The sequence below is a fragment of the Lucilia cuprina genome, chromosome 4 (genome assembly GCF_022045245.1).
Source record: "Lucilia cuprina isolate Lc7/37 chromosome 4, ASM2204524v1, whole genome shotgun sequence".
Lineage (NCBI taxonomy): Eukaryota > Metazoa > Arthropoda > Insecta > Diptera > Calliphoridae > Lucilia > Lucilia cuprina.
The window spans coordinates 81,399,223-81,417,582 of record NC_060952.1 but is presented as its reverse complement, the minus strand read 5'-3'; the positions used below and the strand labels follow the sequence as shown (position 1 = coordinate 81,417,582).

At 32.9% G+C, this 18,360-nt stretch overlaps 1 protein-coding gene across 1 annotated transcript; it reads left to right on the top strand.

Annotated features, from left to right (window-relative positions):
* The first annotated feature begins 445 nt into the window (after window positions 1-445).
* Window positions 446-7,366, top strand: LOC111679374 (putative SERF-like protein). The gene is made up of 3 exons (XM_023440938.2): window positions 446-655; window positions 967-1,072; window positions 7,235-7,366. The coding sequence occupies exons 1-3, from the start codon at window positions 649-651 to the stop codon at window positions 7,311-7,313; spliced, it is 192 nt and encodes a 63-aa protein (XP_023296706.1). The 5' UTR covers window positions 446-648; the 3' UTR covers window positions 7,314-7,366.
* The last annotated feature ends 10,994 nt before the right edge of the window (window positions 7,367-18,360 follow it).

Here is an 18,360-nt window from a genome sequence, read left to right as displayed (position 1 = left end):
CTATAGTCTAGTCTATAGTCTAGTCTATAGCCTAGTCTATAGTCTAGTCTATAGTCTAGTCTATAGTCTAGTCTATAGTCTAGTCTATATTCTAGTCTATAGTCTAGTTTATGTTATAGTCTATTTTACAATCTAGTTTATAGTATAGAGTTTAGTTTAGTTTAGTATATAATCTAGAATTTAGTGAAGCATTATATTCAAGTCTATACATATACTAGAGTTTTATTTAGTATTTAGTTAATATATACAAATTTTTAAATTTCAAATAAATATTCAAATCCCCTAAAATCGTTAGAATCGTTAGACTGCTAAAACTAGTTCTTGCTCTTTTAAAAATACAACTCTATTGTGTAGAGACGGCCAATTACATGAAAACAAGCATATGCTTGCGCACACACAACGAGTATAAAAAACGAACGAATAAGAACAACAAAAAACAATATTTAATCGAAACGTTGTCAGCACTGAACGGTAGCAAGAGGAAAAAAAGATTCAGAAAAATCCAGAACACAGAAGTAAAATTTTGTATAGAAGTTTAGCTAAATAAAAATTGGCGTTTTGGCCACGCATAATAAAGAGTCCTTAAAAAATACAATAAATTATTTTTTTTATTTAAATATACATTATTAACAATAAACAGTAACAAACATGACTCGTAAGTATAAAAGAAAAGTGTTGTTTTTTTGTGAGTGAAAAAATTTATCTGCACTAAAGGAAATGGAAATTGAAAAAAAGTGTAATTTTGCAACTGTGTTGTTTTAATTAATGGTGTCAATTGTTTAATTTATAATTGTTCTTGTTGCTATAAAGTGTTATAAATTTGTTTTTGTTGAGTGCGTGTGATGAGTTATTTTTAAATTTTAAAAATTGATTTTTATTTGCAATTGTGAAATTCGATTAATTTCATTGCCAATTTTTTTGCATTTTCTAATGGGGATTTTTTCTTTTTATTTTTTTAAATTTTAGGTGGAAATCAACGCGATTTAGCCCGTCAAAAGAACGCCAAAAAACAAGCTGAATTAAATAAAGGCAAACGTAATGACAATTTAACCGTTGAACAACGTAAACAAAGGTATGTTTCTTTTTTCTCATAAATTTTATTATTTTATCATTTATATTCATATACACATAATTATCATTTGCTGTTTTGAATTCATGAATATCGGGTCATTGACCTTTGCCATTTGTTTTTGTTTGAGAGATGAATCTAAAGTGTTTCAAATATTTTTGAAGATTTATTGTTATTAAATGAAATTATAGGAAAATTGTTGATTATACCCTACACCACTTTAGTGGGGAGGGTATATTAGGTTTGTGCTGAAGTTTGTAACATATAAAAATATTTGTCCTATACCGACCTTAAAGTCTACCAATCGGCTTAGAATCTTTAGGTCGATTGAGCTATGTCCGTCCGTCCGTCTGTCAGGCTGGCTGGCTGTCCATGTAAACCTTGTGCGCAAGGTAGAGGTCGCAATTTTCAAGATATTTGGCGCACACTCTTTCTATGGCCCAAGTACGAAACCTACTGTAAAGGGATAAAATCAGTCCATTATTTCCCCCCATATAGGGCCTTTGGGCTCATAATTAAGTTAAATGTTTTATTATGTCAACAAAACTTAGTTTTACATAACTTTTAATGACATTACCGACTTTTGTAATGATCGGGCCTTATTTGACCCTAGCCCCTATACAAACTCCCATCAGAAAATGACTTGAAAGTCAAAATTTACATATAAACATTAATAAAACTTTCAAATTCTACATAAAAACTTTGAATTAGACGTGAATTCCTCTACCAACATTTCGAAGGATAGGCCCATATTTCCTCTACTCCCCTTTGAACTCTCTTGTAAAAAACTCTTTTTTTTGCAAAAAAATTAGTAAAAAACCAATCAAATGCTATATTTTTATGGTGTAGGGTATCGGCTATGCCCGACTATACATTCATACATTAATTTTAAACATAATTTTTCTATTTGTTTTAAGAATTTTAAACGAATTACAATTTTAAAACTATTGGGTCCATTATGTATGGCAACCGAAGATTAGTTCCTTTGCCAGCTTCGAAATAAAAGAACGATTTCAGTCTAGAAATGTTTCTGATCAACCAAAAACTCATTAAATGATGATTGTTATCGAATAATAAATTCATTATTTATAAAGTTTCCAAACTATTGTTTAAAAAACGTCTGGTATTCACACGATTATGGCAACTGGCAGCGCAACTGAGGTGGCTACCGAGATACACAGATGTCTTGTTAGATATTTAAACATAATGTTAATGTCTAGACTAGTGTCCAGTTTATACTGTAGTCTAGTATATAGTGATGTCTACGGTATAGTATGTAGAATTTTTAGTGTAGTCAGTCTATTATTGCTTTAATTATAGTACTTTTTATAGTCTGCTCTAATCTATAGACTACTCTATAGTTTAGTCTATAGGCTTCTCTAAAGACTAGCCTGCAATTAAGCCTTTAGTCTATGTTATACCGTAGTCTAAAGTCTATTCAATTGTCTAGGCTTTAGTCTACTTCACATTCTTGTTTGTACTCTAGTTTATAGTATGTCATCTACAGTTGGGTCAATAGTCTAATATGTAGTTTGGTCTATCTAGTCTACAGTGTAGTCCGATCATAAACTCTGTTTTAATTCATCGAAAATATAGTGGTATTACTTTTTATAGTCTAGTCTAATGTCTAGACTACTCTTTAGTTTAGTCTATAGGCTTCTCTGCAGACTAGTCCGCAATTAAGCCTTTAGTCTATGCTATACCGTATTCTAAAGCCTAGTCAATTGTCTAGCCTATAGTCTAGGCTTTAGTGTAGTTTTTAATCTACTCCACATTCTAATCTGTACTCTAGTTTATAGTCTGTAATCTACAGTTTGGTAAATAGTCTAATATGTAGTTTTGTCTATAGTCTGACCATAAACTCTGTCTTAATTCATCGACAATAGAATATACGCTATGAAACGATAGGATTCCCAATTGACCAAAGATTCACAACTAAACGCAAGGTTTTTAAGAGATAAGAAACAACAACAACTCCAGATGGCCGACAGTTCATTCCTAGAGAAAAAACTTTCGGTTGATAAGAAGATTTTATTGTCATGGTAACACTATCTATAGTCCATTGTGATAACGTATTAAAAGAGCTAGTAAATAAAAGGAAAGAGAGAGTTAAGAAGACATTTTTAAAGGAACATGTTAAGTTCCCGAACCATTAGATTCAGAAGTAGAAAAATGTTGTTATATTTCATAGGTATTTGAACTTTTTGCCTATATATTAAAGAAAAGATATTATAATGAAATCAAACCAAAATATTTCATTAAGTTTGTAGTTGTACAAAAGTCTGCAACAACAAAGACGTGAATGACCTCTGAGTTTGCGAAATTTTTATTTAAACTTTTTTTTTTTTTCTTAAAACTTCTAGATTCTAAAAATTTTTACACGTTTTAATATTTCTATTATTAACTATCTTAATTTGCATTAATCTATATGAATATTTAAATTTTGCAAATTTTTCTTTTTTTTTTTTTGCAAACCCAAAACAGTTAATAATGTAAATTAGACTGATTTAGTTTCAGTTTTCTTAAGAATTTTTAATTTATGTTAATTATTCAGATTAGTTTCTTATAGTATATATATAGTGTTACTAATTTTTATTGTTATTTAAAATAAAAAGATTAACGATTTTTGTTTAAAACTAATTTCTTTTTATTTATTTATTTATTTATTTATTTTTTGGAAAAGACTAGAAAAAGTTTACTGCAGAAACAACATGTTTCAAATTATTCATAAAAAGTTTTTCCAATATTTTCTAGTTTTAAATGCTCTTATGAATAATCTGTATAAATATGTTAAAAATATTATATACAGCAATTGATTTTCTTATTTTTATTAAGAATTTTTTGTGTAATTTAATACATATAGTAATAAAATCAGATTTTATTTACTTTTATAAACATTCCTCTATAAAAAAAATATCGACATGATTTTCATTATTGTTAACTAAAGATATTTGCTTACAAACGCTAAACACTTGTGATCTTATTCAAAATGAAATTTTATACTAAAAGCTCGAATTAAAACTTTAAGTACACAATAACATAAGAAAATAAAAAGTTGTTTTTTTAATATTGTTGTAAGCTTGAATTTTCATAAATTTTTAATGCTTAATTAGGATTATACAACGCAACAATTTTTTTTAACTTGAGAAGATTATACACGTCATACACCATGCCTATACTAAGGTAAATCTATTGAAACAGTTCATTATTCATTAGTTGAACAGATCAAAGATTCACTGACGCCTAAGAAGTTTTATCAGCTTAACTTCTTAGATACTGAAAGTGCCCTTAATAAGGTCGATGCAAATCTTATCTTATTAAAACTGGAAATATTAAGAATTTATTTCCAAAACAGAAAGCTCTTTAGGAAAGAGTCATAAGTTTAACAATGGATGGAATCAATGTTTGCTGAACACTTTCTGCCAACGAAGTTAAATTTAATTGATTTAAAATTAGGAATCACATGGAATTGCTGATCGTACTCATGGATAGGGGCTCAGTGCAGGATTTTCACTTGCCGTCTGGTGTAGTTTGTTATTTTAAAAGTTCTTTGTACATTACAACAAATTAGACAAAAACAGACCTCTATGGGGCCTATTCTGCGCTGCCTTACCACGATCACTATCCTCTGTAGTAAAGAAATTTTACACAGATCAAGAGAAGTTGTGCTTGTTAGCACCATTATCAAAGGATTTAAGATAAAACTTCAAATTGCTAATTATTCTTCAAATTATTAGTGATCATCAAGAAGAACTAGCTATTAGATAAGCAGCGAAGTGTCTGAGTCCAAAGTGTATTCTAAGCTACTGCCTAGTTTATAGTCTAGACTATCTAGTTGATAGTCTTGCTGACAGTCTAGTCGATAGTTTAGACTATAGACAATTCTACAGTTTTGTCGATTATCAAGTCTATAGTCTAGTTTTAAGTCTATTCGATAGTCTAATTAATACTCAAGTCTGTAGAATTATCTAGTTGATAATCTTGTCTATAGTCTAGTCGTTAGTTTTTAGTCTATTCTATAGTTAAAATCAACAGTTAAGTCGATTTTTAAGTCTATAGTTTATAGTATATTATAACGTCTAGTATATACTCCAGACTATAGTCTGTGTTCTAGGTTTTAGTCTAGTCTATGCTCTGAACTATAGTGTAGACTATACTCTATACTATAGCCTAGTCTTTACTTTGAACTAATCAACTCTAAAGTATAGTTTCGTCTATAATCGTGTCTATACTCTAGCCTGTACTTTTATTTTAGTCTATTCTCCAGTTTATAGTCAAGTATATTGATTGGTCTTTGGTATAGTCTAGTCTACGCTATAGTCTTTAGTGAAAACCATCGCCTAGAATATTTACTAAATTAAATTAAAGACTAGACTTTAGACTGGACAATAGTTTGTTTTATAGACTAGAATATAGCCTTGGCTATATAGTAAGCATAAGACTAGATTATAGACTAGAGTATAGACTGGACTAAAGATTATACTATAGAATATACTCTAGACCAAACTATAGAATAGACTTTAGACTCGACTATAGACTGTGGTCTAGTGTATAGTCTAGTCTATAGTCTAGTCTATAGTCTAATATATAGTTTAGTCTATAATCTAGTCTATAGTCTAGTCTATAGTCTAGTCTATAGTCTAATCTATAGTCTAGTCTATAGTCTAGTCTATAGTCTAGTCTATAGTCTAGTCTATAGTCTAGTCTATAGTCTAGTTTATAGTCTAGTCTATAGTCTAGTCTATAGTCTAGTCTATAGTCTAGTCTATAGTCTAGTCTATAGTCTAGTCTATAGTCTAGTCTATAGTCTAGTATATAGTCTAGTCTATAGTCTAGTCTATTGTCTAGTCTATAGTGTATTCTATAGTCTATTCTATAGTCTAGTCTATAGTCTAGTCTATAGTGTAGTCTATAGTCTTGTCTGTAGTCTAGTCTATAGTCAAGTCTGTAGTCTAGTCTATAGTCAAGTCTGTAGTATAGTCTATAGTCAAGTCTATAGTCTAGTCTATAGTCTACTATACAGTCAAGTGTATAGTCTAGTCTACAGTCTAGTATAAAATCTAGTCTATAGTCTAGTCTATAGTCTGGTATATAGTCTAGTCTATAGTCTAGTCTGTAGTCTAGTGTATAGTCTAGTATATAGTACAGACTATAGTCTAGTGTATAGTGTAGTCTATAGTCTAGTCTAGAGTCAAGTCTATAGTCTAGTCTATAGTCTAGTTTATAGTCTATATATAGTCTAGTCAATAGTCCTGTCTATAGCCTAGTCCATACTCTAGTCTGTAGTGTAGTCTATAGTGTAGTGTATAGTATTGTCTGCAGTCTAGTCTGGTCAATAATCTAGTCTGGTCTAGAGTCCAGTCTGTAGTCTACGGTATAGTCTTTAGTCCAATCTGTAGTATAGTCTATAATCTTGTTTTAAGTTTAGTATATAGTCAAGACTATATTTTAGTCTTTAAACTTATCTGTTATATGGTTTAGTCGATAATCTACTCTATAGACTAGACAATAGTCTACCATATAATCTAGTCTAGGGGACAAGTATGTCCTCTAAGTATATGATGACCGTAGGTTTGTTGCTGTTAAAACAGTTCAAGGGTGACCGATAGTTTTTTTAATGTGAAAAAGACTCGAATTCCTTCCGAAGATCCGATTCGAAAAGCCCTTTAAACCTAATCTAACCTACACAATATTGTATGTCGAATCAAAAATATTCGAAAAAAATTTCACTTGATATACATTTGTCCAATTCACAATCGCTTTTGTATACTTGTTGTCGTAGAAGGTCGTAAAATGTTTATTATTATTTTGTTATAAAAGTGCAAATTAAAATCATTTGTTATTTACAGTTTTTTTAGTTTTCACACTTTTCTACAACAACAAATCTATAAATTGAGATGAGAATGAGATTTTTAAGTTGTTAATCTGTATCATAATCTAACTATTAGTTAGTTTTGTATGAAAAGAAATTTTTAAAGCAAAAGCTTTTAAAATGTTTCACAAAATCTAAATTCAAACTTTTTATGTGGATTTTTTTTAAATTGCAAAATTTTACTTTCATTTCCAGTTTTAGTTTCATATTATGATTTTCATCTCATTTTCATACTTCAAATCCCATTTTCAATAACAAAGTCTTATCTTTTTTTTTTTTTTTTTTTGAAACAGAGATGCCGACTTAATGCGTGAGAAACAACGAAAGAAAGAGGAGGAAGCTGCTGCAAGAGCTGCAGGCAAAGTTAAATAAAATTATAAACTTTGTTGACACATTTTAGTGAGGCCATTCATTACAAAAACAAACAAAAAAAAAAAACAACCAACAACAACAAAGTAAATCTAACCACAACTCTCATAACAAATTCTCTAGAAACAAAGTGATTTCCATTAAGAAAAAAAAAACAAGAAACAAAATGTCTAAAACTGATAAACATTCTAATACATGTGTTCTTTACACTTTACAAAACAAAAGCTATAGTTAATAATAATTACTGTTACAGACAAGTCAAGAAAAAAAGAGTATTTCTTTAGAAATGGACTTAATTCTGTAATAGTTTTAATTTTTCCTTTATACGCTCACTCACTCAATCCCTCCACTCCACTCCATGAATAATATATTCCGTTTTGGTATTACTTTGAAGTTCCTTTTTTAATAAATTCATTAAAATTAACAATTATTTCAAACTCCTACAAAGTCACGCCCACACGCCCTTTATTATCTCCCTTTTTTTAGTCTCTTGTATAAAAAAAATATTTTATTTTGCAAAAATTTACAATCAAAACCATTTAAAACAAATAAAAACTTTTTAAGAAATCACCCTAAACTGAGAGAGAGAAATAAACAAAAAGAATTGTGTATTAGCGATTAGTTTTAAATAGTTTTTCTTTTAACTTTTTTTTTATTTCTTAGTTTTATAAGATGATATTAAGTTTAATAAGAAAACAAACAAAAAAAGAATAAAAATTATAAATAATTTATATTTAAGCGAATACAAACAAAAACATAAAAACTGTAAACCTTTAAACAAAATTGTATAAATTATATCGATAATAGAAAAAAAGCAAAAAATAGCAAAATAATAAAATTTAAAAATTAAAAAAAAAACAAACATTTGTGTGATATTTCTTAATTAAAAAAACGTCAAAAACAACAACAGAAACATATACAAATGAGTGTTGGAGTTCGTTTCCATGACAATGGGATCTCCGTTCCGGCACGACCCGATTCTCAATCGGCCAAAGATTGTCGACTCAGCAATAGCTGTATCAACTGAAAGTTTTTTACCCCAGGGAAGAACATTTACTTACAGCCAACTTGTTACAACAACAACAAATGAGTTGGAGTTCGTATCCACGACAATTGTATCTTCGCTTCGGAACGATCCGAGTCATACTCTTCTTCTTCTGTTGCTGTCACTCTCAGTAACATTGTCAATCATTAGAAGAGATCACCGAAACATATGTTTTTATTGTGGTCTCTACTAAAGTGTTTGGTGTACCAGGGATCCACGTTTACACAAGGATAAAACATGAGAAGTTGTCTGCCATATTCAGATTCACTACAATGCGATTGCCAATTAGCAATCGCGATACAGCGATCCAATGCTTTGACATCAGATATATAGACATCAGTTTGAATACCAGTTGTTCTATCGCCAGTAGACGCTACACAATCAGCATAATCATTGCTCCCAATTCCCATATGACACTGGGTACCCATTAAAACCCTACGTCGAAACCAAAATTCCCTAAATCAAATAGCTTTTCCCTAATCTTATATATCAGAGGACTAGTCCTACTGTCAGAGAACGATTGTATAGATCGTAAAACTGACATGCTTGCAGCTCTACTAAGCACAATGCCTCGTTGTTGTTGTTGTAACAGCTCGACTGTGGCCGATAGTTCTTTCCTGGGGAAAAAACTTTCGGTTGATGCAGTTGACAACGACAATGCCTCGTAGATAGGCACAGCTTCCTCTATAAACACCGATTGAAGTGGGTTGGAAACAAAACATGCCTCAATGTTCTGGTCCGGGAACCATATACCGCTTCCCACAAAATCTGGAGCTTTTGATCCATCTGTGTAATCAACGCGTAGCGTTCGAACAGTAATTTCACCGCCATATGTGTCGATTTGGCCTTTCCAATTTTAAGATATTCCACAGTTTGCTTTAGCCAAAGTACAGAACGCCCGAGTCATACTCGGCCAAAGATTGTCAACTCAGCGACAGCTGATAATTCTTTTCCCAACAAAGAACTATCGGCCACAGTTGAAGTATTACGACAACAAATAAGCTCACAAAAAAGAATTGTGTACTTTTGTTTAAGACCATCACTGTAAGATATAACAATTACAAAATGTAGCATACTTTAAGGAGCAGCTTAAAATTACATTCAAATTGTAAAAGTCTACAAAACTAAGTTACTTTAAAGGGCAGAAAGAAAGACAAGAAAACAAGACTTTAAGATGATTCAAATTCATTTCTACCTATATAAATAATACCACTTTATAGGACCTACATGTTGACCAAACAGTTCCTCCTGGGATATTATCGGAGAAGTCATTCCAATTTTAACTTCACACAGTTGGATACTACCCCGAGGCATGTCAGGATGGATCTTTGTATATACGAGGAAAAAATATTCAGATATGTGCATGATCCACTGGAGCATTCCACGGTCGCAGGAAAACGCACTTGAAGGTCGCCCACCGCCCATAACGAACACGGAAGATAACCTGTGGCGGAAATCAAGAGCAACAGGCTCATGCCTACTTATCACGTATAGACCGTGCCGTCCCCAACGAATGTCCTGCATATGGTCAGACCCTCATGACACTGCTCAGCCAACTCTTCTTCACTCTGTCCAATGAATTTATGGATACATCGAGTTTAATTAGCCCAATTTTAAGGCCTGGACATTAATGTAGGTTAGGTCATAGGTTATCTCGGATTTTTGCTCATATCTCCGGTATTTATGTACCGAGAAGTCTAGACGATACTAAAGCAAAGTCGAGCCGACACTTGGTATAAGTCTGATTGAATACAGTCTTTTCGACAATTGAGTGAAGTTTAGTCTAAACCAGAGTAAAGCATTGACAACACTAAATTAAAGACTAGTCGATATAACAGCAAAGTCTAGCCGACACTAGTCGCGATTAAAGTAAATTCTAGTTGACATAGAGTAGAGTCCAGTTCACACTCGAGTAAAGTAAAATCAAAACTGGAGTCAAGTCAATACTAGAGTAATGTTTAGTCAAACTTTATTATAGTCTAATCGACTAGTCTAGTATGAACACTGGGGTATAGTCTAGTTGACACTAGAGTAAAGTTAAGTCTAACTAAAATATAATCAATGAGCCTCGGCTACTAGGTTTAGACCCTGCTGACTTGGACAATCAGAGTAAAGTCTAGCCGACACGTGAAAAAGGTCTAGTCGAGAGTAGACAGACTGTCGATAGTTTTAACGTGAGCACCTGCCGTGTCGGCCTTATCTCACGGTGGTCTTTTTCATCCACAGGGTAGACTTGAGAACGGTCTACCATCGCCCCTTTGTCTTCAATGAAAACTCAGGTGGCAATTTTTGCACATTGGCTATGACCGGTACCATGCGCAAGTACTTTGCTGAAGTACTCGAGCTATCTTATCTCTTGCCAAAGTAGTCACGTTGTAAAACAACCACACTACTATGGCTCTATTGATTCGGCAACAGCACCGGTGGACCGAAGCACGATCCATCAATAAGCCGTAGACATCGTTCTTACTCACAGTGACACGCTGTGGCAAGTCTGATATGAACAGAGTAAACTCTGAACACATCTGGACAAGGAAGGAAAATTAATCGGTATCTCTTGTATATGATATCTTTCATCCATCATCATTCAACCCAGCACACATCTCATTTATTCGACACATTCATAGAGAAAAACATACGACACACTCATTTAGGTATACGGGTGGGGTAAGGCCCGTATACCTCTACATTCATTCTATATCATATACAATTGACACCAACTCATTTCCAACGCTTAGTCCCACAGTCACTCCTCTGTGGGGTATATGTTGATTTTCGGCAACAGCAACGAAATCTTATCCCGAAATATTGACTATTATCATGCATCAGTCTTTTAACCGCCACATATACTCTTCCCGCGAATTTGGGTTCAACCAACAGCCACTACGTGGATCCAGAAGGAACCTCAACCAACTGACTAGCCAGGACATAGTCCTGCGGGCAACTGGCCACCCGTAGTACCAGATTATGCGGTGCTCTGGTCAGACCTCTGGCAATCTATGCAAGGACTAAGCCAAGCGGTAGACTGAAACAACCAATTTTTCAGTCCCGGTCAGACTGGAGGTATTGGGCCCTCTTTATACCCCGGGATTGCAATAACACCAAGGCGCAGGTCTTCGCCAAGGTAACATGCCCCCGGGGGGAAGTCGAGAGTAGAGTATAGTCTATTCTAATCGACTAGAGTAGAATATTGTCGTCTTAGAGTAAAGTCTAGAGTAAAGTTTAGTCGAACTCAGGAAAAGCCAAGTCGACGTTACGGTAAGATCTAATTGACACTAGAGTAACATCTAGTCGACATTAGAGTAGAGTCTAATTGACTTAGAATAGAGTCTAGGCGACACTAGAATAAAGTCCCTTCACCACATATTTCACGTGAAATAATGATTGGTGATAGGGGTGAATAAGATTGAAAGGTTTTCCTTATTTTGCTTATATTATGCTCAAGAAAAATCTGCAGACTTAAGTTACTTTCAAAAGGTTTTAAATTTCACAACTTTCTTAACAAGTATTTTCAAAAATTGCACAAAATCTTAACGCCTTCTTGATTTCTGAAGTAATAATTTGTAATCATTATTTTTATTATGAAAAAAAACACTCCACACAGTATTCCACAAACAGTAAATGCATATTTTAAAAAATATCAATTGCTTATAAAAGCAAAATTACATTTTTTCTAAATTCATGGAAATGTTAAAACACAAGTGACAAAATGTCTACTACTATAAAACTTATGATGAATAAAACAAAGACAGCGCACGAATGTTTAAATCTCCAACAAATGTTTAACAGTTTTAAGTGTTCAAAACTAAAAAAAATAATTCCAGGAATAAATACACTGGTCTAGAGAAATTTAAATCCAACAGCAACAATAATAGCAGAAATAATAACGACTACAACAATTATAGGAAAACTATGTCCAGCACTACATTGTCTAACTAAATATGCCACAAATGAAATATTTACAATAAACAAATAAAACTAAACAAAAAAAAACAACAGCCACAAAATATAAGAGGCATCAGCACGCAAACCATAAAAAGATATTGAGGCCAACCAAACCAAACTAAATGAACAACCAACCAACTTACCAACCAGCCAGTCATACAATCCATTCCAAACAATTGCAATCAAAATCTTTTCTATTTTTTTATTTTTATTTAATAGTAAATAGTAGTGGGAAATATTATGCCTAACGGAATCTTATCATATAAATAAGGACATCTACTAGTACGTAGTATTAACAAAGAATAAAAAAGTCATAATATCTTTTCAAGAAAACCAACTAACTGCTACAGCATTCAAAACTAAATAAGGCATTTAGAATTAACATTAAAGACAAGATTTCCAACAAAAAAAAGTAAACAACAACTGCAGTAAATACAAAAGAATCTTAAACAACTATTGACCATGATGATGATAGCTCTTCGCTAGGATGGTCTGATGGCATAAACGTCTAAACTTAACATGATCACTTTGTGTCTGAAGTAACCACTTGTACTGAAAACATTGAAGACAATCTCTCTCTATTGTGACTTTACGAAATGTTTGGTGTCACCAAATTTTGATGGCTGTGGTTTTGTTTCAGTATACCCTATAGAAGGTATAGGTTCCTTGTGTTTTAACGTTGTACACTATGGCAGTTTAGTAGTATTTTACCCATGTTAACCTGCCTGTTCGACAGTCTGTGCCTGTAAACCTTCAGGAACAAACTAAAGGGCTCAATACGAATAAAGTCGTTGTAGCTTGATCTCACATCAGCGAACACCTCTACAATCTGCAAGAAAGTAGTAACAAGGTACAAGTCTCCACCCTGCAGCATTAAGGGAATTAATGTATAAGAAAACCTATTTAACTACTTATTAACGAATTAGCCGCTAAGTGGTAAAATACAATGCGGCAGTGTGGACTCCAAGATTTATCTACGCGCATTGGAAGAAGCTCAAAACGCAGCCCTAAGATCGGTAACAAACTGTATTCAAATGACGTGAGAAGAACACCGATATGACGAGAATGATGCTTTCATTTATGGAACATAACACCTTGCTATTAAAGTAGTTTCTATGGGGATGTAATTATATGAGCTACACGATCCACCATTTAAAACAGAGTTAGAAGAGTGTTAATGTCACAGCTATGATCAGGATGCTGTATCCCTTCAGCAAACATTCGAGATCTCTGTCCTATGTGTGGATTGGCCCTCACAATGTTAAAAGCCTATTCAACTGCACTACAAATCAAAATCAGGCGTCAAATGCGATTCGGCGGCTAGGTTTAGATCCTGCTGACTTGGACAATTAGATCGAAGAAGAGTAGGGAATAATATATATACGTAGTTTTAGGTGTCGTTGGAACAACATCAGAACTTCATCTAGGGCCTGTTATGCACTCATTTACTTGTAAATATTGCTGAAAATAAACGATGTATAGAAACTCAGTTTACTGGACGTCATTCCTCAAGATTTTCCAATCAATGATCGTAAGGTATATTTAATCATGTATCCAAAAATTTGTACTAATTTCAACGTTGGCTGGGCAACAACAAAGACACTTTAATCTCCGAATGATCTAGATTAGTCTAAGGATCTGATATCGGAATGATAAAAGTCCATCTAACCTTTAAACTGAACTGAATAACTCAGGCTTGTTGTAAACCAATCAACCACTGATCAAAGTGGAAAAAGTAGCAGTAGGTAAGGTGTCGAGGAGAGGATGTATTAAACACCAAATCTGAACTAATGCTATGTATAAACGGTTGTTATATTTAACAACATTGGCAGTAAAATGTGCAGAAAATGTCTAATTACAGTGTAAACTTACAAATTTTGTCTTTCAATATTGTCAGTAATGACTATTCTGACAACGTTGCAAAAGAAAAATTTTAAGTTCAGACGTTTGTTAGATATTTTCTGAACATTTTACTGACAACGTTGTAAGATCTGGTAACCGTGTATCACGGCTTTAATACACTTAGACCACAATTGTTATGAACCTATTACATAGAAATGTTGGTGAGAAAAACCTTTTTTAATGCTTCATGAAGATGTTCTTGTTCGATGTTCAGAAACTCAGATTTCCTCAATGTTCGTGAGGATGCACTACATTCTACATCCGCTCTTGTCCATCCAGTCCATTCAGAATACGAAACATCATACCAATCATTCGGCTTGCATGTCGTGCTTTTCTCGTTAGAGTTTTGTGGTTCTACTCTAGCACCAGTTCTGTGTCTAACGGTTTTTCATTCAATAGCAACTATATTCGATCATTCGTTATTACCAAGCTGTTCAAAGGGTTTTAACAGATATCAACATAAATAAGTTTTCTGTGGCAGATGGCATTTCAACGCAGGTCTTGAATCAGTCCTTTTCCACGCTAGTAAATCTTTCAAGCCATTTACACCACTTATAGCCCACCAGAAATGGACTCTAACTCTTATGTATGGATAGGTTCTTCAAAGTATATTTTTGGGAGAGGACGTCCAACGCAACAATTAACTTCAATAACCAGAAATTTTTGGTTGACTGGGCTGAGGATCGCATGGCACATTAAATGGAAAACACGTTATTTAGTCGGACAGTCTGTATGTGAAATAAACTCCCTACAAAGGTGTTCCCTTTCACCTAATTGTAAATAGATTTTATTTGAATATTCCCAAACACAACTCCCGTAGGTTATCACTTGAGTACTGGTTTTTGAAAAAAAAGTGTTACATTAATCTCCTTGAAGATCAGCCCATAATTGGACCTATTAGCATAGCAGGGATGGCGTATCATTAGTCGGGAAAAACCAATTATATATTACAGGTTTTTTGCAATTAAAATTTAAATAAAATCGTATCATGCTTCGAATCCACAGTGTATTGCTTCTTAAATTTTTAAAAGTCTAATCTCAAGTATGAATACGATCTTAAAATAGTCCAAATATCTTAGTTCCTAGTTATTTTAGAATAGGCTTAAACTTTCTGTTCACAAATTCTTTCATCGTTTACAGGTATATTGCAATTGGAACGGGAAAGCTTGAACAACCTTAGGATCACTGTGCCATCATCTATATTAGTAAATTGAAATCTACGTCTTCACTGGGGGGATTTTTATATCCCCGCGGATCACTGTGCCATCATCTATATTAGTAAATTGAAATCTACGTCTTCATTGGGGGGATTTTTATATCCCCGCGTTTTCCTACACTAAACTTCTACAATGTATAGTCAAATTTTAATCAGGGTATGAGTGAATCTAAGATGAAATATATATATGTCTTATATATATATTTCATCCACCCAAGTAATTGCTAATGACTCGGATTCTTCTAGCAGCTGGAAAACTGTACCAAGGTAAATTTCAAAATGTTAAAATATTTATTTGTAAAGAATTCAATTTTGCGGACAATAAGAAATAGTTTTTAATATAATTTGCTATTGTAAAAATCTGAAATGCGTTGAAATATTTTATAACACACACGGTTTTCTGTAGGGAAAATATTACAATAATTTTGTCATCACTATTGAAAATTTGTGGGGTAAAGCTTTTAAAAATAAAAACGTTTTCAATATTTTCCATAAAATGCTGTTTGTTAAAGGTAGATATATAAAAATGACCTCTTCGACATGTATACATCTGTATAATTCGAAACATTTGTCAATATAAATTTATTCAAATGTATTGGGCAAAGCCATCTTTCGAGGGCAAGAACGATAACCGTATCTGAACATATCACTCAGATAAAACCAAACATGTTGCCGAACATTATCTTTAAATTCACTTGCATTCAGTTGCATTCGGAACAGGTTTCTTAGCTGGCTTCACAAACAATATCTTAAGCTTTGGATTATCGTTGTAATGATTCGGTGCAAACATTTTTCTCATATAAAAAGTTCAAGTAGCATTTCGGACATACGGAATCGTCTTTCACGGTCTCTCTGATGTAATTCGTATGGTACTAATGCTGCTCCCAACAATATATAAGACTATGGAAATAGCATTTCGGACGTACAGAATCGTCTTTCCCGGTCTCTCGGATGGAATTCGTATGGTACCCAAGCTGCTCCCAAACCTTTTAAAATTATTGCTTGCAAGCTGTTGTTGAGTTTAAAAAAAACTTTTTATAGAACAATGCCTCCAATTCTTCGTCTTCAAACTTAAGTGGTTGATCTGAACCGAACAAACTATTTCTCGGATAGTTTTTTGGTATATCTAGTTGATCTTTATAAAAAATGCTCACATCTTAACCGAACAAACTATCCCTTACATGTTGAAGCCTATGAAACACATTCACAATAAGTTTTAGTAAGTGCCGGTCCACATTAGGAAACATTTTTTTGTTTTCCGGCCCACACATTCACAATAAGTTTCTTTTTTTTTTTTTTTTTTGGGTTTTGATTAGGATGGCGGTGCATCAAGCACTCATATTGCCAGGTTATCACACGTTTGTCCAGAGAAAACCCCACCAACCGACCTATACCTTCATATAGGAAGTTGGAGCATCCGGACTTGATTTCATCAAAAGTATTAATGGTCTCCACCAGTATATATTTGAGTTTAAATGGTCTCCACCAGGTTATATCGTGAGTATTTTATGGTCTCCACCAGTTAAAAACGTTTGAGTATTCTATGGTCTCCACCAATAAAACATAACCTCACTTGAGGTAAAACGAAAGCACGAGGTTAATGTAGACAACATGTAACTTTGAACAGTTACATGAAGTAATACATTACACCAGTGCGAGCGAGACGCAAAACTGTCGAAAGCCAGGCAACAAACACAAGCCTGAACGCGTTTAAGAAATAATCGCGATGACGCGAGAGTTGTTCCCCAACTCAGACCTGAATTGCGACTGACAATAAGTTTCAGTAAACTTTTGATTATGCGTAAGAGAGAAAGAAATAACACTCATCTCTCCCACGGTACGGAGTTTCTCGTACTCGGTAACTTGTTTTGTTATTCTTCTCATTCGTACAACAACAAATCAATGCAATTAATACGGAGTTTCTGAAACAAAAGTTTCAATGTGTAGAAATTAAGGAAACTTTAAATGAGAATAAAAAAAAGTTTCCTAGTGTGGACCAGTTGTACTACAGCGACGCTTTTTTTCAAATTAACCTTTAAATGTCTTAGAAGCAAAAACTTCAGCATTCTTCTAAGACGTTAAAAGTAACATCAGATCTTAAATATTAAAAGATTTGGTAAATTTCTGAAAAAGTAGATCATTATTTTGGCGACTTTGCCATACTTCAACCTGAATATAAATTCATCTTAAAAAACAATTTTTATTTGTTGATTTAAAAATGTTGCCCAGATGCCACTTGATGCTGAACTTTTAAGGTTGATATTACTCTATCTAAAGTAAACAAATCGGTAAAAACAATACCTGTGCTAGTTTTCTTAACTATTGTTCATTTTATATTCATCTTTAAATCACATCTACTAGACATTGTTTTACATTTTAAATCATATTTCTTTAGTCAATCTGTAAACTTGCAGATTTTTCAATGTTGCAACAACAATAAAAAAGTAAAAAAAATATCTTTTAGTTGAATACTATTCAAATCTATTGTTGTTATAACATCTTGTGACTCTATTTATGTACATTCAAGACATGGCATCATGATATGACCAACATATTTGGTAAACAATGAAGATTTGTTTGTATCTTTTTTCTTATTTGGAATTTTTGTGGCAAGGTTAAGGGTTATAAAATACATATATTTTTAAAGGAAATTATAAGAAAAGAGACAATAGCAAGCGCATAAATTTGCATAGATTTAATATTTTTTTTACAAAAATAACAACAAGTTACAGGAAATATTGTTGTTATTTAGCAGGCATGGAAAATTTAGTACTTTAATTATTTGACATTATAGTCAATAGACCTGTCTGCAGTCTAGTTTATAATGCAGACTTAGTCTAGGCTGTAGCCTAGTATATAATCAAGTCTATACTCTAGTCTATAATCTAGTCTATAGTCTAGTCTATAGTCTAGTCTATAATCTAGTCTATAATCTAGTCTAT

Bases quoted from the DNA above. Each gene is read 5' to 3' on its own strand.
- LOC111679374 (XM_023440938.2), top strand. The intron at 1,073-7,234 runs GTATGTTTCTTT...TTTTTGAAACAG, and splicing joins GTTGAACAACGTAAACAAAG to AGATGCCGACTTAATGCGTG.